General features: G+C 33.9%; 2 protein-coding genes across 2 annotated transcripts; both read left to right on the top strand.

Annotated features, from left to right (window-relative positions):
* The first annotated feature begins 5148 nt into the window (after positions 1-5148).
* LOC133671459 (mitogen-activated protein kinase kinase kinase 1b-like) lies at positions 5149-7096 on the top strand. Its single transcript, XM_062092227.1, has 4 exons — positions 5149-5306; positions 5570-5670; positions 5794-5900; positions 6054-7096. Exons 1-4 carry the CDS (start codon positions 5149-5151, stop codon positions 6969-6971), a joined length of 1284 nt encoding a protein of 427 aa, XP_061948211.1. The 3' UTR covers positions 6972-7096.
* Positions 7097-15163: 8067 nt separating this feature from the next.
* On the top strand, positions 15164-16708 carry LOC133671458 (mitogen-activated protein kinase kinase kinase 1b-like). Its single transcript, XM_062092226.1, has 4 exons — positions 15164-15321; positions 15611-15663; positions 15787-15893; positions 16040-16708. The coding sequence occupies exons 1-4, from the start codon at positions 15164-15166 to the stop codon at positions 16706-16708; spliced, it is 987 nt and encodes a 328-aa protein (XP_061948210.1).
* The last annotated feature ends 6667 nt before the right edge of the window (positions 16709-23375 follow it).

Below are 23375 nucleotides of genomic sequence, written 5' to 3'. Positions count from 1 at the left end.
GATACAATGTAGTAATTCATAATATTTCATGGGAAAAATTACGGTATTTTCCTTCATGATTAGCTTTTCTCGTAATTGGCCTGACTTTTAGAGGTTTTTTATTTTTATTTTTTTAACAGTGAAAATATTAAACCCGTAAACCACGCTATGTTAAAACCGACATTTAAATCAAAGAATATATGCTTGGTGTCTCTGGTCAGTTCAATTTTTTCCTCTTGAATACACGGTAAAAATACTTAAATGCTCTTGGAGAAAATAAAAAAAAACCCTTCTGTGAAGTGTTTTTTATGTTATATCAAGTTTGGTTTTCTTATTATTTACTGTGTTTTGTTGAGGGTATTATAATGTTTTTATTTATGAATGTTCAATAATTGCACTTAAAGTAAAAAAAAAACCCTTTCAACTAAGGGTCTTTAATGTCTTTTCATATTGGTTTTTTTACTTGCTCTTTTAGTGAGGAAATTATAGTGTTTTAACATAAATTAAATAATATTAAAATTTGAAAAGTTCATGCGGCTTGTGTTACACCTCTTAGTGGTTCAACCTTCCCTTTTACCATGGCATTAGATGTGCCACAGTGTTTTTTTTTTTTCTCATGGTACGATACATGTAGTTGGCGGTTGAGATGTTAATCGCCTGTCTTTTGATTCTTGATTTTTTTTTCTTGGCCCTTTTATATATTTTTTTAATATCATCCTCCAATCCAAATTTATAGTGTATTATTTTTATCATTTTGGTCCTCATTCTTTTGATTTTTTTTTTGTTAATGTTTTTTTTCTTTTCATTTTAACCCTCAAATTGAAAGTTTGTTATTGTTTTCTAATTTGTTCTTTTATTTCTATTTTAACCCATATTCTTTTAATTTTAATTTTTTAATTTTGAATCTTTTAGTGTAATTTATTTATTTACTCGATTTCATCCTTTAACGTTTCATTACTTGGGGACTGGGCTTCATGATTTTTCCATATATAGTGCTTTCAGTCTGATGACCCGAGTCACAAGTTTGAAAAGTTAATAGGGATCGATATTTTTTTTGTGTTTTTTCTTTTCCGATATCGTCGGATGATATTTTTTTCTTAAATGGCATTGTGATTTTTAAAAATTTTATTTTTTATCAGATTATCCCGACCTCATGACCTAAGATGCGGGTTTGACATATTAATCTAGACTATCATATTACATGTCTATCATGTTATCTCAGGTTGGCTCACACTGGTTTTTTTTGTCTTTTTTTTATATATTATTTCATCATACCATGTTTAATTAGCTAAAAAATAAATAACATTGTCTTTCTATTCTTGGATAAAGGTTTTTTTTTTTTTTTTCAAGTTATCATGATCCTTGCGGGTTTGACATATTAATCTAGACTATCATATTACATGTCTATCATGTTATCTCAGGTTGGCTCACACTGGTTTTTTTGTCTTTTTTTTTATATATTATTTCATCATACCATGTTTAATTAGCTAAAAAATAAATAACATTGTCTTTCTATTCTTGGATAAAGGTTTTTTTTTTTTAAGTTAACATGATCATTTTTTTTCTATATTTTTTTCATTTGTTATCGTTGTTTTTTTTTCTTTTGCTATATGATTCAAATAAAGCCAATTTATTTAGTTGGATGAGACTATAACCCAGGTTATTGGATTTTTTTTTTAAAAAAACATGATTGTGATGTCTAAATATTTTATATAAAAATAGTACGGATTTGTAATGTAACACGGGTCCAATCTAATGATTTAGGGTGTGTTTGCACCACGTTCCTAAAAATTTTGAATTTTTTTTGCTTAAAATAATTTCTTTTTATATTTTTAGATCGTTTTGATATGTTAATGTCAAAAATAATTTTAAAAAAATAAAAAAAATTTATTTTAATACATTTCTAAGCAAAAAATATTTTAAACCGCCACCACTACTACAATCCCAATCAGCCCTGATAGTCATGGTTATTACCGTATTTGTAAAACCTTCCATGCACAAGTGGTGTATTTAAGGAAAATTTTGAAAACAAGATAACTATCCCAAGCCAAATCTCAAAAGTTTAGTTGACTCTGAGTTCGAGAAGCTCAGGTATAACGATATCCTAGTTTCCCCTTTTACGTTCTGCACTTTAAATGGGAGGAATTCATTTCAGTGGAAACTCGTAGCCCAGAATTAAATCTTGATTTATTGATCAGTGATCTGCTTAAAATTCAGATGCATGGTTTTCCTAAATCATTATCAGCTATTAAAAGTTTGTCATGCTTTCAGCTAGTAATCTCAGTGTACAGCAGTTCCAAAACCAGCCTTTTCTTACGAATCCAATCGAACCTTGCTGTTGAAGAGATTAATAGAGCAAATTCACATTACAATTGGGTCTAGAGGTTTGGATGGCACGAACAATCTTGCATGTAGCTAGCAACAGTTATCTTCGCGAAAGCAAAGTTCTAAAATGAGGTTATCCATTTGTAATTTGTCAAGCAAAACCAGAATCAGCTAGCTTCAGATGCTACCAGAAATTCTCAGCTATAATCCCAATCAGAATCTGAATCTTCTTGCTCTTCAGACTCAAGTTCTTTCACTTTGTTAGCCACAACTTCAGCCTTAAGGGATAAACGTTGTGTTCTCCTCAATACATGTTAAAACCATTTGTAGATGCTGTTGATAAGCAGCGGATTTCTTCACGATGCAGATAACTCTATGATGCGAACCTCATGATTACGTGGTCACGCAACCCACAATCAAGATTGAGATCTGATCCCGAAAAGCCGAAATAGGTCTGATAGGAGTGTGACACAATAGAAACCTGCCCCAAGGCACCAACACTATTGGAATGAGTAGAATGACGCCACAAAGCTAGTTAATCTTCAATAAGTCAGATTCAGTTCGTTCAAGAACTGAAAAATGCAAGAATCACTCTCACATGTTAAAATTGAAGAATGCAAGAAGTAATAATCCTCAAAGCTGCTGAAATTTTGGCTTACATGAGTTTAAATAGTTATTGAAAAATTAACCTTAATGGACCCCTTATGTGGACTTATATGAGGTCCACTCAAAACTGACCCAAAACCCTAAACTGAAAAGCTCATAACTTAATCCAAACAAGCCTTGAATCTTAACTGAAAACAAAGTATTAATTAAGCTCAAACATGGAAGAAAATAACAAAAATAACTAACTTGTCATTAAATACCACCAACTCTTCTTTCTTTGTGTAGCTAGGATGAATAAGGAATCCTTATAAGAAAAGGATTCTGAAACATTAATGAATCCTTACCACACTTGGAGATTATATTACAGCTCGTTAAAGATCCTTGTGGAACTAGAAAATTCCCAAAATAATTAAGCTCCCACATCATTGTAGGAAAATGATCCTTGCAAAATAGAAAGTCCACAAGTCAAAATGAAGTAATTAACAGAATTCATATAGCCTATTTGGACCTATGTTGTAAGTCCTTTTCGAATGTGGATTCTCCTGAAAATATACTCCAACATAGACAAACACCTCTGAAATCTTCTAGTAAAGTTTCAGCTCGATCCAACGGTTGGATTTGAAGTTATGCTCAATAGTGTAAAACTAAACAGTAGAAACTTTTACGTCAAAATCTGAATCTGACTTTACACAAGGTTGAACCGTATCACTCTCGGATTTTGAGATCTTTCTCATCCTAAAGAAAGTTAATATCATCAAATACAAGCTTTTGCAAGAGATAACAAAAACAGTTCCGTTAATGAAGTTCTAAAATTGAAATGCAAATGTACATTAATCCTGTCCTGTGTGAGTGGCGAGGTGCTATTTTGCTAGGATTAAGCTCATGATTACGTTCTTTTATGAAACCATATATAAAAGCCCATGGCATTTTCATCCATCCTTGGCAGTTATTCTCAACATTGCAATGCATCCCTCCCTGGTGATTCGCCGTGACTGAAAAACTTCCTTCTCCCTTTGGACACTTTCCTCCACGAAAACCTTCTTTTGAGCAAATAATTATTGAGTTATCTTTAAGTGACAGACGTGCACGGTTGCTGCATATGGTAAAGCCCATTCGCCCGCCGTACAACTCCTAAAAACTTGTAATACAAAAATATTTCTTGCCATTTCAACTCATACTAGTTGATGAATAAAAAAATATTTCTTGCCATTTGAACTCTTTGAAATAGCGAGATTTTTATTATCTTATTTTGTGTTTTTCAAATCATTTTTTACTTAAAAAAATATTAAAATAATTTTTTTAAATATTTTTTGATGATTTTATAATATATTTTACAAAAAAAAAATTATACACCACAATATCAAAACATTAATCAGTAAAATATAGCAGCCATATATGGGTCCACTCCCCCCTCACAGAGATGAATTTCTCGCCAAGAGTGTGTTTCGTCGTGGCTGATTTTACTTGACTTTTTATGCTATGCCTCTAGTGATTTATATGCTTACGTTCGATCAGACTTTTATCTTCCACCGATAAAACCTGAAATCATGGCTATTTTATTCATAATTCAAGGTTTTAAAACAGAAGCAAGAAAATGATAAATTCTTGATTCACATTTTTTTTATTGAATGAAGAGTAACATTTTTGTTATAAAAAAGAGGAAAATAGAATATGTAGTATGTTAGTTTTCTGTAGTTTTAATCTTTTGATATTTTTTATTCGTTTGTTGTCGATTATTATATCACTGGTGAACTCGTGATCATGGTAAAGAAAATATGCTTTGAAAGGTCCACGTTTGTATTTTGACAATGACAGGAAAGATCTTGGATTCGTTTTACCACCTAAAAAAGGGCTGTCATGGATCTTTCCTGTCATTTTCAAATACAAACGTGAACCTTTCAAAGACTGTGGAAACTCTTGTCCCCCACCACTTGACAATCCCCACTTCAGCTATCCCTTTTCATCCTTCCCCAATGGCGTCGACGAGAACACAAGCATCTTGTTCATGACTGATAACGACTCGGTCGTTTTTCCTTTCCGATAACTTTTGTCGTTTGGGAAAGAGAGTTGACCAAACAATGGACATGAAGACATTCCTGGCCATTTACATGATAGGGAAACAACTCCTGTGTCTTCCCTTCCTCCACCCCTTTTCCACCCTCACTTCTGTTGATCCTTTCTCATCGTTCCCCAATTGCTTTCTTTTGATCTTCTTGTCCTCCCGCCTGGTCTTCTCCAATGCCTTCTTCGAGCACACAAGCTGCCTGTTCGTCATCTTATTCTTGTCCAGATTATGCGGACGCCTTTGCTCAGCATGAAACAGGGTTGGTACAGACCTGGAGGCGGGCTATTGAGGCAGCGGCTCATTCTGCTGGATATGTTGCTCAATATATCGGGTACTCTTACTTTCATTTTTATTCTTAGAATACACTAATCCCTGGAGATGATTTCATATCATGTGTAATGTCTTGAAAATAATATCAGACACAATTTTTGAGTTCCTTCGTGGGAAGTCTACCTGGAATAAGTAGTTTGAGATGCGTACACATAAAAAAGAACCCAAAATCCCTTGAGAAGTTTTTTGAGTAAAATTGTGTCCTTTCTTGTATATAAATCCTTACATGTACGAATCCAATTGACTATAATGCTCACTGCCAATTTTTATTTTCCTTTGTAGTGGAGTGTCAGGATTAACAGCAAATATTGTTCAAACAATACGGAAAAAGCTAGGCAGTCCAATTCAGAATGAGGAGATTGGAGGTATGTCATCCTTATCTTGAATTTTAACGTTAACGTTTTGTTCCATCTATCCCTAAATGAGGTCCTTCTTATACTTCTTGTTGGTTTCTCTTTAATTTTCCTTAATTTTCATCCCCCCACAAGGTGCTGATGTCTCCAGCAATCCAGAGTATCATGGCTCTGTTTTACAGTGTTTCAAGGAAATTGCAAGGGGCAATCACTACAATGATGTTAATTCTCTTGCACTGAAGGTAACCAGCTGTTGGCCTAGTTTTTCTATTCCATTTTATCATTTTTTTTTAATTATTATTGCTAGCAGTTACGCGCTGAATTTGCAGTTCACTTGTGGATTGGTATACACAAAGTGAAAAGCATAACGATTATGCCAAATTAATGTTTGGCAGATTAGTAGACGAAGACTAGCACTTACAAATTGGGAAAAGGGTGGTCTTATTGGAAAAGGTTCATTCGGATCTGTATACAAAGGATCTAATGAAAAGGGATCATTTTTTGCTGTGAAGGAAGTTTCGCTTAGTAATAAAAGAAGTCTAGGCCCTCTCCGGAACGAGATTTCTATATTGACAGGTTTGGATCACGAAAACATAATTCAGTATTATGGAACATACGAGGATGAAGAAAAGCTTTGTATTTTTCTAGAGCTTGTAAGTCATGGCACCCTTGAACAAGCATATAAGAATTGCCCTTTCAAGGAATTCCAAGTTTCTCATTATACTCGACAGATATTGCAAGGTCTGAAGTATCTTCATGGTTGTAATGTGATTCATAGAGATCTTAAATGTGCAAACATACTGGTGACCGAGTTTGGAAACATAAAACTTGCTGATTTTGGTCTGTCGAAATGCATGGAAGATGGTCAGTCTTTGAAGCCTGGCTCGAGAAGTTCATTATGGATGGCTCCGGAAGTTGCCAATCCTAAAAGTGGCGGGTATGATTTTCGAGCTGATACATGGAGCCTTGGATGCGCTGTGGTGGAAATGTCGACCGGAAAGTCTCCACAGTATAATGTCAGGGATGCCTTGGCCTTAGAACGTGCAATTAGAAAGGGCACAGGACCTATTATTCCTAATTCTCTCTCACATACTTTGAAGGACTTCATCAATAAATGCCTGCAGCCCGATCCAAATAAGCGTCCAACTGCTGCCGAGCTTTTAGCTCATCCTTTCGTGAATGAATCATCTTGCACGCAACCTGATCTTAGCGAATTGCTGTTCGGTGAAAGATTAACCTTTAACATTTTTTTCTCAAATCTTATATATTGTATTATGAACTTGGATTCTAAATCTGTGAGTTCAACCTTTTAGTTTTGATGAATCTGTACTCTGTGCTGTTGAGCATTCCCAGCTGTACTCAATGAAGTTGGTTAGATGTACTAATCAGGATGCTCATACTTTAAGCAAACTGGCTATTAGCTCAGATCAGCAGCAAATCTGGATTGAAGATTGACCTCAGTCTATCCATCATCTTCTTATCTCTGATGCTAACCATGTTTCTCATCAATAATATTTCTACAGAGCTTGCAAGATCAGAAAAGAAACATTAAGCACTACCACAATGGAAATTACTCGTTCCAGCAGCTGCGAGCAGATTACTACAATGGGATGAATCCTATCCCTCCCTATGGCGTTATTCATATCATTGATTTCTTGGAATGAACAGGCTTCTTACAATGTTAGTGACAGATGGAGGGATCGACCATGCATGGCCATTAATTAAAAGTAGAAAGTCTTGAGTGACCAAAATTGAAGTAAAAGGACTCATGTGACTAATTTCCAAAACTTGAGGGACCTTGGACTTGTTTTACAGCCTAGAAAAGGGTTGACATGGGGAATGTCATGTGTGTAGCAGAGTTTTTAAACCTGATTCGGTGATCGATCTGGTTCAAGGCTTGGGTCACGGTTGTGATTATGTCACCGAATCAATCCAGCCCAAAAATTTTTATAAATCAAAACGATATCGTTTTTGTTAAAAAAAATAAATAATTAATGGGTTGCAACCGAGTTTTTGATTGGATCTTACCAGATAAACTAGATCACAGAGTCAGTCAGATTACCCAGATTTTTAACTTCTCCTTTTTTTTTAAACTCGGCCCGGTTCTAGTCCCGGGTCGACCCGCTTGGCCAGACCGAGTTTTAAAACTGTGGTGTATAGGTGTTAATTAATAGGAGTGATTATTTTCTGTTCGATTCAGTTTTTACCTAAAAAACTAACCAAACCGAATAAAAAAACCAAAACTGGTTCAAACCGATCGATTTTGGTTCGGTTCGGTTATTTTAGAACAAAAACCGAAACCCAACCGACTGGTTTTGGTTCGGTTCAATTCGGTTTCGATTCGGTTATTTTATATTAAAAACCAAAAACTATATTGTTTTTTGGGATTTTTTTATTGTAATTTCTAATGGGTTTGGTTTCGGTTTGACTCTTTTTTTTCGGTTTAATTTTTTTTATTAATTTCGGTTCATTTTTTGGTTTCAGGCTTATGAAACCAAACTAGTTGGTTTTTTAAATATTCTAATTGGTTTAATTATTTTTTTTACAATTTAATTTTTTTTTAATTTTCTTGATTTAATCGGTTTTTTGATTTTTTTCTCACCCTATGTGTTAATATAACAAAATAATCTAAAAGGAAAGGGTAACGGTAGGGGTGATCATTTTCTGTTCGGTTCGGTTTTTATAAAAAAAAATAACCAAACTGAATTTTTTTTAAAAAAACTGAAACCGGGTCAAACTGGTCTGGCTCGGTTTTTCCGGTCTTGGCTCGGTTTTCCGGTTTGGCTCGGTTTTTTTCTGGTTTCGGTTCGGTTTTTTTGGTTTTTTGTTTATAAAACCGAAACCGAACCGAACCAGCCAGTTTTTTCAAAATTTCAATCGGTTTAATTGTTTTTTTTCGGTTCGATTTGTTTAGTTATTTTTTTTCCAGTTTTCTTAGTTTAATCGGTTTTTTGATATTTTTGCTCGCGATGGTGTTTTCATTGTAGCTGTAGATTTATTTGGATTGTGTATTGTAAGAATATAATTGTGTTTTGCATCTCAATTAGAAAATAACAAGGAAAAGGAACCCAGCCATAGCCAAGCCAAAACGCAAGGAGAAGGGACCCAGCCACATCCAAGCCAAAACCATTCATGAACCTCAAGCTGCATTGAAATCACAGCGTTAATTGCTAGTGCATCAGCAGGCTCTCCCAGATCCAAAACGACAACCAAGAGGCGCAAACACTCCATTTTGATTGTAAGCCAGCAACCCAAAACACAGCCAGTGCAAGAAAACAGGCGCGCTACACAGAGAAGCAAAAAAATTAAATTTTGATTTTTAAATTTTTAATTGTTATATTTTTTTTAATTTTATCTTTTAAAATTTAATTTAATTTAAATTTTATATCAACTTTGATCCTATTTTTATAATTGTTATTTGTTTTTCTCTTATTATTTTTTTAATTGAAATTTTTTATCTATCAGATTTAGTCATTATTTTTTTTATTATTTATTTTATTTGAAATAATTTATGAAATTATATTTTTTTTAATTTCATCTTCTTTTAACTTTTTTATCTGTTAGATTTAATCTCTATTATTTTGATTATTATTTATTTTATTTGAGATAATTTATGAAATTAGATTTTTTTTAATTTTATTCTCATTCAACTTTTTAATTGACTAAAAAATAAACATTGTATTTCCGTTCTTGGATAAAGATTTTCTTTCCAGGTTATTGTCAACGCTTTTTTATTTTTTCATTTGCTATGATTGTTTTTTTTTTTTCTTGTTATTAATAAATGATTATGATAGTTAAAAAATACCAATTTTATTATTATCTGAATAACATGTTATTTTGATCTATAAAAAATTAAGTTGAAACTAAAGATTTTAACAGTCCCTCCCTGTCATTAAGAAATTGTTGCTTTTAGAAATTGTTAATTACACATAAAAAAGTCAAACAATATATAGACTTCATAGTCATTTTTTCACTTGAAGGCATTTAGCTTCATTTTAATTTTTAATATTATTAGATAATAAATAATTTATTGTTGATTTATTTTTGTAATTAAAAGATATTTCTTGCTATTTGAACTCATTCTAGTTGATGAATAATAAAAAAAGTGTTATGTTGGAAATTAGGAAATGCTTAATTAATTGAATGAAGAGTTAACATTTTTGTTATAAAGAATAGGAAAATAGATCGAGAATATAAGTTTTATATGCATTGTACTTTTGTTAATAAAAAAAAAGACACAAAAGCTATTTTTACTATTAGTTTTTTTTTGTAAATAGAGATAAATAATTTGAATTTGTATAGTTTCGCTTCTTACATCTAAAAAGAATATATATAGTTTCGCATCTTACATCTAAAAGGACAGTCCTTGACAATGACCTAATTGGGAAAGGTCCATGTAATTTGTACAGTAGTTCCACGTTTGTATTTGACAATGACAGGAAAGATATTGGATTGATTGTTCTGGTTTTTAACTTTATTTTTTGGCTTAATTCATAACCTGGGAGATAAACTCTTTTAGGCATACTTTTTAAACCCGCTTGGTGGCCGGCCCGGTTCAAGATTCAGGTTTTGATTGGGTCATAGGGTCGACGAGGTCAATTTTTATGTTTTAAAAAAATTCAAAACGGCGTTGTTTTAGTAAAAAAGCAAAAGTCAACAGGTTGTAACCGGGTTTTGCCGGGTCAACCCGCCAGGTCAGCTAGGTCACACCGGGTCATGACTTTTCCTATTTTTTCATCAGCCCGGCTCGATTTCAGCCCCAGGTCGACCTGTCGGGCCGGATTTCAAAACTATGCTGTTAGGTTAAATAATATTGTTTTTTTTATTTTCTACCTAAATATATGATAACAAAAAAAAAAGAATTTTTTTTAAAAAAAATACAAAGATGAAATTGACTCTATGCTGTTGTGGGAAAAAGAAAAAGAAAAAAAGAAAAAACTTCATAGATGGCTGCTCAAAAGGCAAAAATCAATGAATAGAACTCCTTCAACAAAACTTATAACAGAACTAGCGCTTATTTTTTTACTTCGTAATTGAAAGATTAAAATAGGCTAGTTTCGCTTTGTTAAATTAAAGTCTCCTGTAAAAATCTAATCTGAATCAATTGCGTGTTTGTTCACGTTGTATATAGTTTTTTTAAAAATAAATTGTTAATTTTTTATTAATTTTTAAATTCAGCACATCAAAATTAAAATCATAAAAAAATACTTAAAAAACATCAATTAAATATTTCTTTAAAGCAAAAGTATTAAAAAAAACAAAAAGTCACCGCACTCTCAAATATAATCTAAGAACCTGTTTGTTATTATGATAGCGGTTGTTTTTTAAAGTATTTTTTACTTGGAAATGCATGGAAAAAATATTTTTTTATTTTTTAAAATTTATTTTTAACATCAAAAAAATTTAAAACAAAATAATTTTTTACGAAAACATTTTCTATCCACATAAAAAAACCCCATACGCCTGCTATAGAAATTTAAATTCAAAATTTGAAAGCTTTGATCAATTCCGATTTCGAAACTTTCATGTTGACTTGATAAATATGCCATGTCAGCTAAAAAAAAACCTCTCATTTCAGAACATATATATGGGAGAGCATTGTATCCAAGAGTAAAGAATTAAGAAATTCTCAGGCCTGTGGAGTTAATTTAGGGGCAAAACAAAATGTCAAATTCATGTTAATGGGACCGAATGGAGTCTTTGAAACTTTCTCATCGCGCGATATCACGCGACCAAGAAAAACAAGGGAAGACTTTGATCTGAAGCTACACATCTTGCTTATAAACTAGAAGCCATGCCCGCGCGGAGGCTTGTTACATGTCTGTATATTGCCATGAAATTATAAAAAAATATATGAAAAAAAATTATATAAAAAAAAGGGTCGCAATCTATAACTATAATGTTTTTAAGAAAAAACTATCAAAATAATTTTAGAAAAAAAAACATAAAAAAAACAAAAAAAAAACCATGTAGTAAAATACTCTAGCAATTTATAATGTTTTGTAAGGAAATATACAGTTGTAATTCTCAATCAGCTCAATATTAAAAAAAAAATTGATAAAGATAATTTTGAAAAAATTCATTATAAAAAAATATGTAGGGAATGACTGTAGCAATTCATAATATTTTAAAGAAAAAAAATACAAAGCTAAATTCTCAATCAGTTTAATATTAAAAAAATAGAAGCAACAAAGACAATTTTAAAAAAAATTATATAAAAAACAAAAATCATAAAAAAAAGACCCATGTAGAGAAACACTATAGCAATCCATAATGTTTTGTGAGAAAAACTACAGTTGTAATTCTTAACCAACTCAATATTAAAAAAATAAAATTGTCAAAGATAATTTTGAAGAAAATCATAAAAAAAAAACATAAAAATCATGTGGAGAAACACTGTTGCAATCCAAAATGTTTAAAGAAAAAAAACTACAAAGCTAAATTCTTAACCATCTCAATATTAAAAAAATAAATTCAACAAAGATAATTTTAGAAAAATACATGTGGAAAAACACTATAGCAAAGCAAAAATTATGTGGAGAAACACTGTAGCAATCGACAATGTTTCAAAAAAAACTATCAAGCTAAATTCTCTACCAGTTTAATAGTAAAAAAATAAAATCGACAAAGATAATTTTGAAAAAAAACATAAAAACAAAAAAATAAAAAAAATAAGAAGATAATTTTGGGGAAAAAAACAAAAAAATAAAAAAAAGCATGTGGAAAATGGAAAAAAAATAAAAAATATGTGGGAAATGAAAAAAAAATACAAAAATAAAAAAATATATGAAAAAACAACAGTACTTTCACCAGGCGTGTTTAGTTGATAAACTTTGTAGCTGTTATATTATAAATTTTTTTAAAAAATTAAAAAATATAGAATTATTTTATTTTTATATTCATGAAGGATATATAGTATCTTTGTATTTATTTAGGTTAAATTAATTTCTTTTTAGTAATTTATCACATTATGCAATATTAAAGAAACCCCAGTTTCTTTTCTTACTTTTATATTTCTATTTATTTTCTTAGATTATTTAACACTCTCTTTAGCAATAGAAACCTTGCTATTCAGAATTATAATCATATTAGAATTAACACTATATTTTATTTTTTTAATTCATAATTTTCGGAGTGACTTTTTTTAGTGAATTTAGTTGAAAAAATATGTATAAGTAATATATATATATATATATATATATATATATATATATATATATATATATAATTCGTGTATGGTTGAAAGTTAAAGTTCGATTAAACGATAGTACTACTATTAATAATAAAAAATATGTCAGAAGGCATATTATTTTCCTCCAATTTAACATATATATTAACATGTTATTTATTTATCATTGAGAGAGTAGTTACCACTTATTCAATTTGCTAACAATTATATATCTTTGTAGCCAGACTTTTATTTTTATCTTTTTTTATTATTATATATTATTATTATTATAAAGAAAGCTTGTAACTGCGAATCTTTAGTCAAATAAAATAATAGTTCAATGCACTTTTTTTTTCTTGTTATTAATAAATGATTATCATAGTTAAAAAAGAAATACCAAATTTTTTTATTATTATCTTAAGAAGAGGTTATTTTGATCTATTAAAAATTAAGTTGAAACTAAAGATTTTAACGGTCCTTGTTAGGGATGAGCATTTTTGGTTCGGTTCGGTTTTTACTTTTAAAAACCAACCAAACCCAATTTTTATTTTTTCTTAATTCAGAACTGAAACCAGTTCAAACTGATCATTTTCGGTTCAGTTCGGTTAATTGAGAAAAAAAATTAAAAAAACCAATACTATCAAGTTTTGTTTCATGTGAAGGGCATGCTGATGCCAACAAATGGAGAAGATGGATGATGAATTGATTGGTCTAAATAGCAAGGATTTTAGCCGTATATAAAGTGTAAAATAATGATCTAAATGACAAGAGAACCAACTCATAAAAAATCCAAAACAATCCTGTAAAATCCATCAAACTGAAACTGTCTCTAATTAAATCAGATGGCAAAAATATCTCTAATGCACATATTTTTTATGTAAAAATAGACAGCAAAAAACATTTTCTATGTCTTCATTTTTTGTTTATAAATAATAATGGAGTATACAGTATGAAAGAAGGAAAGACATAAATTTGGGGCAAATGTTTTCTATCCCTTCATCTTCTGTTTATAAAGGCTTTAGTTTTGAATTTTTTTGATCCAAAGCATCAAAAGATAGTGAGAGAATTAGAGAAGGAGAGTGGTGAGAGAGGGAAGACATTTGGGAGAGGGGGCGGCTGAGAGCTGAAGGATTGAAAAGTTTAGTTTTAGGGTTTTTTTTTATAGTGGTTTTAAATGTTGGTTGAACCGGTTTGGTTCGATTCGGTTCAATCGATTTAATATTTCAAAAACTAAAACCGAACCAAACCGGTTTTTTCTTAGGCTTTTTAATCGGTTTATTCAGTTTTATTTTTTAATTCGATTTTTTCAGTTAAATTTTTTCTAGTTTTTTTGATTTAATAGATTTTTCAGTTTTTTTACTCACCCCTAGTCTCAGTCATTAAGAGATTGTTGCTTCCAAAGATTGTTAATTATACATAAAGAAGTCAAACAATATATAGACTTCATATATAGTTATTTTTTCACTTGTAGGCATTTAGCTTCATTTAAATTTTTAATATTATTAGATAATAAATAATTTTTTGTTGATTTACTTTTGTAAAAACTTGTGATACAAAAATATTTCTTGCTATTTGAACTCATACTAGTTGATGAATAATAAAAAAAAGTGTTATGTTGGAGATTAGGAAAGGCTTAATTAATTGAATGAAGAGTAACATTTTTTGTTATAAAAAATAGGAAAATAGATCGAGAATATAAGTTTTATATGCATTGTGCTTTTGTTAATAAAAAAAAGACACAGAAGCTATTTTTACTATTAGTTTTTTTTTTAAATAGAGATAAATAATTTTAATTTGTATAGTTTCGCTTCTTACATCTAAAAAGAATATGTATAGCTTCTCTTCTTACATCCAGAACGACAGTCCTTGGGAGTTTGGTAGGAGGGACAGTCCTTGACAATGACCTAATTGGGAAGGTCTGTAATTTGTACAGTAGTTCCACGTTTGTATTTGACAATGACAGGAAAGATCCTGGATTTTTTCACGCTCCAGAAAAGGGCTGTCATGAGTGGGGGTTCTTTCTAAGGCTAACTGATACTGTCCTTTTTCATCCTTCCCCAATCTTTCTTTAGTGCCTTCCACGAGAACACAAGCATCTTGTTCATCAACTGATAACGACACTTTTTGCCTCGCCATTAAACACTTTATCGTTTGGGAAAGAGAGTTGACCCCGAACAATGGACATGAAGACATTCCTGGCCAATTCCATGGTAAGGAAACAACTCCTATGTCTTCCCTTCCTCCATCCCTTTTCCGCCCTCACTTCTGTTGATCCTTTCTCATCCTTCCCCAATTGCTTTCTTTTGATCTTCTTGTCCTCCCGCCTGGTCTTCTCCAATGCCTTCTTCGAGCACAGAAGCTGCCTGTTCGTCATCTTATTCTTGTCCAGATTATGCGGACGCCTTTGCTCAGCATGAAACAGGGTTGGTACAGACCTGGAGGCGGGTTATTGAGGCAGCGGCCCATTCTGCTGGATATGTTGCTCAATGTATCGGGTACTCTTACTTTCATTTTTATTCTTAGAATACACTAATCCCTGGAGATGATTTCATATCATGTGTAATGTCTTGTCTTGAAAATAATATCAGACACAATTTTTGAGTTCCTTGGTGGGAAGTCTACCTGGAATAAGTAGTTTGAGATGCTTACACATAAAAAAGAACTCAAAATCCCATGAGTGCAAGTTTTTTGAGTAACATCGTGTCCTTTCTTGTATATAAATCCTTACATGTACGAATCCAATTGACTATAATGCTTACTGCCAATTTTTCTTTTCCTTTGTAGTGGAGTGTCAGGATTAACAGCAAATATTGTTCAAACAATACGGAAAAAGCTAGGTATGTCGTCCTTATCTTGAATTTTAACGTTAACGTTTTGTTACATCTATCCCTAAATGAGGTCCTCCTTATACTTCTTGTTGGTTTCTCTTTTATTTTCCTTACTATTCATCCCCCCACAAGGTGCTGATGTCTTCAGCAATCCAGAGTATCATGACTCTGTTTTACAGTGTCTAGAGGAAATTGCAAGGGGCAATCACTACAATGATGTTAATTCTCTTGCACTGAAGGTAACCAGCTGTAGGTCTAGTTTTTCTATTCAATTTTATCTTCTTTTAATTATTATTGCTAGCAGTTATGCGCTGAATTTGCAGTTCACTTGTGGATTGGTATACACAAAGTGAAAAGCATAACGATTGTGCCAAATGTTTGGCAGATTAGTAGACGAAGACTTGCAATTACAAATTGGGAAAAGGGTGCTCTTATTGGAAAAGGTTCATTCGGATCAGTATACAAAGGATCTAATGAAAAGGGATCATTTTTTGCTGTGAAGGAAGTTTCGCTTAGTAATAAAAATAGTCTAGGCCCTCTCCGGAACGAGATTTCTATATTGACAGGTTTGGATCACGAAAACATAATTCAGTATTATGGAACAGACGAGGATGAAGAAATGCTTTATATGTTTCTAGAGCTTGGAAGTCATGGCACCCAAATGCTTTATATGTTTCTAGAGCTTGTAAGTCATGGCACCCTTGAACAAGCATATAAGAATTGCCCTTTCAAGGAATCCCAAGTTTCTCATTATACTAGACAGATATTGCAAGGTCTGAAGTATCTTCATGGTTGTAATGTGATTCATAGAGATCTTAAATGTGCAAACATACTGGTGACCGAATTTGGAAACATAAAACTAGCTGATTTTGGTCTGTCGAAATGTATGGAGGATGGTCAGTCTTTGAAGCCTGGCTCGAGAAGTTCATTATGGATGGCTCCGGAAGTTGCTAATCCTAAAAGTGGCGGGTATGATTTTCGAGCTGATACATGGAGCCTTGGATGCACTGTGGTGGAAATGTCGACCCGAAAGTATCCACAGTATAATCCTTAATCAAGAGGCAAGGCAAGTGGCACAAGTTTGGTGCCTACAATTTGTGACTAAGGAAGGATGGCTTCACCACCATTCTTGACTCCCACCATTGTTGACTTAGGTGGCTGGTTTCACATCTCTCAACAAGGAAGAGGCGAAATGGAGCAACCATAAAATGGATACAGAGAAGGCACCTCCTGGCCAGACAATGTCTTCATGGTTTTCTTACCATCCTGGTCTCCAAGAAAAATTGTTCAATCAAGGAATTGTAAAACCAATTTAGTTGAACTAGTGCCTCCATAACTTGACCAAGGTCCCAAATTTAAGATCATGAGTCTTTCATGGTTTCATATATGTTGGGAAAACTCGGGACAACTAACCGGATCAATTAAGCGGAATACATTCACAATTCACAAGTCCCAATCCTTTTTCTCTCTTTGTGCAGTAAAAAACAGATTCAAACAATGATCAAATATAATGCAAATAATCACACAAATTAACACCAAGATTTTTACGTGGAAAACCCGATGCGGGAAAAACCACGGGACCGGAGTCCACCTAAAAACTTCCACTATCACAAATAATGGGTTCACAACTGTTCTTCCTCAGATTCAACTAAGGGATACAACATATATATCATCAAGAACTACTTATTCTCGGATTACAACAAGATTAAAGGAGAATTATTTGAGAAAAACTCACAAAACTGACAGCTCCGTTTTCTATCAAAACGGCCAGCTTCCACACCACCAATCTTCGATCCAACCGTCCAGAATGAAGAGGAATGTGTCTAGAAGCTGCTGTCAAAATCTCAGCCCGATCCAACGGTGAACGAGCTGGAAATCGAAGAACGAACACAGGCTGCTCTGCTGCCTCTTCTTCTCTTTTCTCTTGTTTTTCTCCCGTTTTTTGCTACTGCCTCTACAGTGGCAGCTCCTCTATTAATTCAAAGAGACAGCCTTGCCTTGCTGTCTCTTACTAATTAATGTGGTGGTCCCACCATCACATGGTGCGGGACCACACACAACAAATCTCCCCCTCACGCACCATGTGAGGAATTCGCCATATTGGCGATCAACATGTAAGCTTCAATTTAGGAGGCTCTGATAAGCCTGCTTCCCTTCTACAAAATTCAAACTTCTCTCTCAGTAGAGGTTTGGTCATCATATCTGACACGTTGTCATCAGTATGGATCTTCTCAACAACAAATGACTTCATCTCCATAGCATCTCGAATCCATTGATATCTAACTTCAATGTGCTTTGACCGAGAGTGAAAAGTAGGATGCTTACTGAGATGGATTGCACTTTGACTATCACAGTGCAACACAAAGTTCTCTTGAACTAGGCCAAGTTCATGTAAGAACTTCTTCATCCATAACAACTCTTTGCCCCCTTCAGTAAGAGCAATATATTCAGCCTCTGTAGTGGATAATGCCACACATTTTTGCAACCTTGATTGCCATGAGACTGCTCCCCCTGCAAACTTCATCAAGTATCCTGATGTGGACTTTCTAGAATCAACATCACCAGCCATATCTGCATCTGTGTATCCATCCAACACAGGTTTATCATTACCAAAACATAAGCTGAAACTAGAAGTACCTTTGAGATACCTGAGTATCCATTTCACTGCTGACCAGTGTTCTTTACCAGGATTGGAGAGGAACCGACTAACCACACCAACTGCATGAGCTATATCCGGCCTTGTGCAAACCATGGCATACATCAAGCTACCAACTGCGGATGCATAAGGAACCTTTTCCATCTCATCTCTTTCTTCATCACTTGAAGGACACTGCTTAGAACTTAGTTTAAAGTGGCTTGCAAGTGGAGAACAAACTGGTTTGGAGTTGCTCATGTTGAATCTCTCAAGTACCTTTTGGACATATCTCTCCTGAGATAGCCAAAGTTTCTCCTTCTTCCTGTCACGTGTGATCTTCATGCCAAGAATCTGTTTTGCCGGTCCTAAGTCTTTCATTGCAAAAGACTTGTTTAACTCTTCCTTCAACATCTGAATCTTCTTAGCATCATGGCCAACAATCAACATATCATCCACATACAACAGGAGAATAATAAAGTTTCCATCTGGAAACCTTTTCATAAATACACAATGATCAGAAGTGGTCCTGTCATAACCATGATCCACCATGAAAGAATCAAACTTCTTGTACCATTGTCTTGGAGCTTGCTTTAATCCATATAGGCTCTTTTTCAACTTGCAAACTAACTGCTCTTTACCTTTTGCTTCAAAACCTTCAGGCTGCTCCATGTAGATTTCCTCATCTAAATCACCATGGAGAAAGGCAGTTTTCACATCAAGTTGCTCAACTTCAAGATTCAAACTAGCAGCTAAGCCAAGCACAACTCGGATTGAAGACATCTTGACCACTGGTGAAAAGATTTCTTCAAAATCAATACCCTTCTTCTGACCGAAACCTTTCACAACCAATCTTGTCTTGTACCTTGGCTGTGAGCAATGTTCATCAATTTTTAACCTGAACACCCATTTGTTCTTGAGTGCTCTCTTACCTTTAGGAAGTTTCACTAACTCAAAGGTATGGTTTTCATGCAAGGATTTCATCTCTTCTTGCATTGCTTTCAACCACTCACTTTTCTTCTCATGTGACATAGCTTCATCAAAGCATTCTGGCTCTCCCCCGTCAGTAACCAGCACATACTCATGAGGAGAGTATTTGGTGGAAGGTTGGCGAGGTCTAGTTGACCTCCTCAATTGTGGCTCATCTGGAGCTTCCTGCATAACCTGTTCAGGAATAACATCAATATCATCATTAGCTGATTCAGGATCACCAACTAATGGCTCATTAAGAAAACCACCATTTTCATCATTTTGCAAGTCTCCCCCATGATTAGTAGGCATCAAAGATAACTGTGGAGTAGGTGCTGGATTTGAATTAGATGGAATAAAAGTAGTAGACTCTGTTTTCTTCTTCAGTTCAAAGTCTTCAATGGTTTGATCTTCAAAGAAGATAACATCTCTGCTTCTCACAATTTTCTTCTCCTTTGGATCCCATAACCTATAACCAAACTCATCATCTTCAGAGCCCAAGAAAATACACTGCTTTGTCTTGCTATCAAGCTTAGACCTTTCATCCCTTGGAACATGTACAAATGCTCTACATCCAAACACTCTCAAGTGTGCATAGGAAACATCCTTTCCTTTCCAAACTCTATCTGGAACATCAAACTCAAGAGGAACTGATGGAGAAAGGTTGATCATGGCAACTGCAGTCTTCATTGCCTCACCCCAAAAGGACTTAGGCAGCTTTGCATGAGAGAGCATACATCTAATTCTTTCAACAATTGTTCTGTTCATTCTCTCAGCCACTCCATTCTGTTGTGGAGTCTTAGGAACTATCTTCTCTAACTTGATGCCATGTTCCCTGCAGTACTTCTCAAAAGGACCCCTGTATTCACCACCATTGTCTGCTCGAACACATTTCAGCTTTCTACCAGATTCTCTTTCAACTCTGGCATGGAAATCCTTAAAGACATCAAGCACCTGATCTTTGGATTTCAAACAAATAGCCCAAATCTTCCTGGAGTGATCATCAATAAAACTAACAAAGTACAATGCACCTCCAAGAGACTTATCAATCATTGAGCAAACATCAGTATGAACTAAATCAAGAACATGTGACCTTCTATGTGAAGATGATCTTTGAAATGCAACTCTATGTTGTTTACCAACTAAACAATGAGTACATGTGTTCAAGTTCATACCTTTTAAAGGAAGGTAATTCTTCTTGGCAAGGATTCCAAGGCCTTTCTCACTCAAATGTCCAAGCCGCTTATGCCATAAATCAGTAGAGCAATCTTCAATTGCATTTACCTCCCCTTTGATCACCTTGGCTTGTGACATGTAGAGACCCATCTTCTTCCCTTTAGCAACAATTAGGGAATTTCTGGAGAGCTTCCATTTACCATCTCCAAAGTAACTGTGATAGCCTTCTTCATCAAGAGTACCAGTAGAGATCAAATGTAGGCGCATATCAGGCACATGCCTAACATCTTTGAGTAGCAACTTGCACCCAGTATTGGTTTCCAACCAAATATCTCCAATGCCCACAACACTAGCCATCCCTTGATTTCTCATCCTAACTTGACCAAAGTCACCAGCAGTGTAGGATGTGTAAAAATCACATCGGGGTGTAACATGGTAAGAAGCTGCTGAATCTGCAACCCAGGTGGTATCTTGACATGCAAGATTAACACAGCCATCATCACACACAATGGCAACATCACCATCAGATACAACTGCAGCTGTACCATTCTCTTCATTCTTGTCTTCATCTCTACCCTTTTTATCTCTTTTATACTTTCTGCAATCTTTTTGCATATGCCCAGGCTTGTCACAATAATAACACTTAAAACCCTTCCTTGACTGAGATCTTCCTCTTGGCTTCCATTTGCCTTTTCTATTGCTGGATTCTCCATCTTGCTTGCCGTGAGAGAACCTGTTTTGACTTCTCCCTCGACTTTCTGTAACAAGTGCATGAGACTCGGAAGTGCTTGTCCCTTTCCTCCTCTTCTCTTCATTGAGGATACAATCCTTCACTGTTTTCAAAGTGAGCTTTCCATTCGGAGTAGAATTGCTAAGTGACACTACCAAAGTCTCCCAACTATCCGGCAATGAACTCAATAGGATTAATGCTTGCATTTCATCGGCTAACTCAAGGTTCATCAATGACAGCTGATTCAAGAACCCTTGGAATACATTTATATGCACTGAAGCATCTTCACCATCTCTATACTTCAAATTCACAAGGTCTCTAATTACAAAAACCTTGTTTTGTGCACTCTCCTTGGCAAATGTTTCTTCCAACATCTTCCACACTGTATAACAGTCATGTTCTTGAGAAATATGATTAATGGACTTAGAAGATACCCATTTTCTAACATTAGCGGTAGCCTTTCTATTTAGTCCATTCCATTTTGCATCATCCATGTCATCAGGCTTTATTCCTTTACATTCAATCGGCAAAGCCAAATCATTGCAATATAAGTGATCCTCCATCATTGTTTTCCACAGAAAATAATTTGAGGAAGTGAGCTTTATCATGCCCGAATCTTCCTTTTCCATTTTAACTGCACAAGAACTCAATCTACACAACCAAATGCTCTGATACCACTTTGTTGGGAAAACTCGGGACAACTAACCGGATCAATTAAGCGGAATACATTCACAATTCACAAGTCCCAATCCTTTTTCCCTCTTTGTGCAGTAAAAAACAGATTCAAACAATGATCAAATATAATGCAAATAATCACACAAATTAACACCAAGATTTTTACGTGGAAAACCCGATGCGGGAAAAACCACGGCACAGGAGTCCACCTAAAAACTTCCACTATCACAAATAATGGGTTCACAACTGTTCTTCCTCAGATTCAACTAAGGGATACAACATATATATCATCAAGAACTACTTATTCTCGGATTACAACAAGATTAAAGGAGAATTATTTGAGAAAAACTCACAAAACTGACAGCTCCGTTTTCTGTCAAAACGGCCAGCTTCCACACCACCAATCTTCGATCCAACCGTCCAGAATGAAGAGGAATGTGTCTAGAAGCTGCTGTCAAAATCTCAACCCGATCCAACGGTGAACGAGCTGGAAATCGAAGAACGAACACAGCTGCTCTGCTGCCTCTTCTTCTCTTTTCTCTTGTTTTTCTCCTGTTTTTTGCTACTGCCTCTACAGTGGCAGCTCCTCTATTAATTCAAAGAGACAGCCTTGCCTTGCTGTCTCTTACTAATTAATGTGGTGGTCCCACCATCACATGGTGCGGGACCACACACAACAATATATTCAATTCAATTTGATTAACACCATGACATTCTCATTATCAGTTCAAGATCACTAAAAGAAACAAAATTTATTACCCAAGCAATAAAAGGATTTGAAAAGCATTTCAGCTTCTTCCACTTCCTCAATCCATATTCAAAAGTTCAACAAAGAAAAAAAAACAAAACCCAGCAAGAGAGTTAAAAAAAGATTGCATCTTTTTAGTGTCTACATATATAGAGCTGTATATCAAGTGTATGCGATAGAGAGAGAGTGAGAAACACTAACCTTTGAGTAAGTAAAAAGAATCCAAAATCAAAACCCTCCAAACCAAAGATTTTCTCAGCTCATTTCCTCTTCTTTCTCTCTACCTCTCTCTCTTTTCCGGGAGTCACTTGGAAGTTTGGAGCTATGGGGGAAGAAGTATGACCCGCAGAAGGATATACAGAGGACAGTACAGTTTCAAGAAACCACATTACAAGACGGTAGCTGGCTAGCTGCTGTTAGGGACAAGCTGTCAATTCCGTTTTGTTCCGGCTAATTACATTGATATCGATATTGATTTTTATTTTATTTGTTATCGTTTTAAATATGACATTATTATTTTACTTTTTATTTTTATTTTTTTATAAATTACAGATTTTTTTATTAAGGTCCATTTGTTTGCTGGAAAATAGTTTTTTTTTAGAAAATAAATTTCAGAAAAGTGAATTGTTTTATGATATTTGATAGTATAATAAAAAATAAATTGGAAAACATTCTCCAGTGTTTGGTTATGTCATAGAAAATAAGCTGGAAAATAACTTATTAATACTTTATTTTTCTCAAGTTTATTAAAATAATAAGGAACAAATCTTACAAATTCAAAAGTTGAATGA

The sequence above is a fragment of the Populus nigra genome, chromosome 13 (genome assembly GCF_951802175.1).
Source record: "Populus nigra chromosome 13, ddPopNigr1.1, whole genome shotgun sequence".
NCBI lineage: Eukaryota > Viridiplantae > Streptophyta > Magnoliopsida > Malpighiales > Salicaceae > Populus > Populus nigra.
This window is presented reverse-complemented; position numbering and strand designations above follow the sequence as displayed.

What these genes read in the sequence shown, in the direction of transcription:
- LOC133671459 (XM_062092227.1), top strand. Translation starts at nt 5,149, where the DNA reads ATGCCTTCTTCGAGCACACAAGCTGCCTGTTCGTCATCTTATTCTTGT. An exon ending in TCAGAATGAGGAGATTGGAG is followed by an intron (nt 5,671 to 5,793) that starts GTATGTCATCCT and finishes TCCCCCCACAAG; the next exon opens with GTGCTGATGTCTCCAGCAAT. An exon ending in TTAATTCTCTTGCACTGAAG is followed by an intron (nt 5,901 to 6,053) that starts GTAACCAGCTGT and finishes AATGTTTGGCAG; the next exon opens with ATTAGTAGACGAAGACTAGC.
- LOC133671458 (XM_062092226.1), top strand. Translation starts at nt 15,164, where the DNA reads ATGCCTTCTTCGAGCACAGAAGCTGCCTGTTCGTCATCTTATTCTTGT. An exon ending in TATGTTGCTCAATGTATCGG is followed by an intron (nt 15,322 to 15,610) that starts GTACTCTTACTT and finishes TTTCCTTTGTAG; the next exon opens with TGGAGTGTCAGGATTAACAG. An exon ending in AACAATACGGAAAAAGCTAG is followed by an intron (nt 15,664 to 15,786) that starts GTATGTCGTCCT and finishes TCCCCCCACAAG; the next exon opens with GTGCTGATGTCTTCAGCAAT.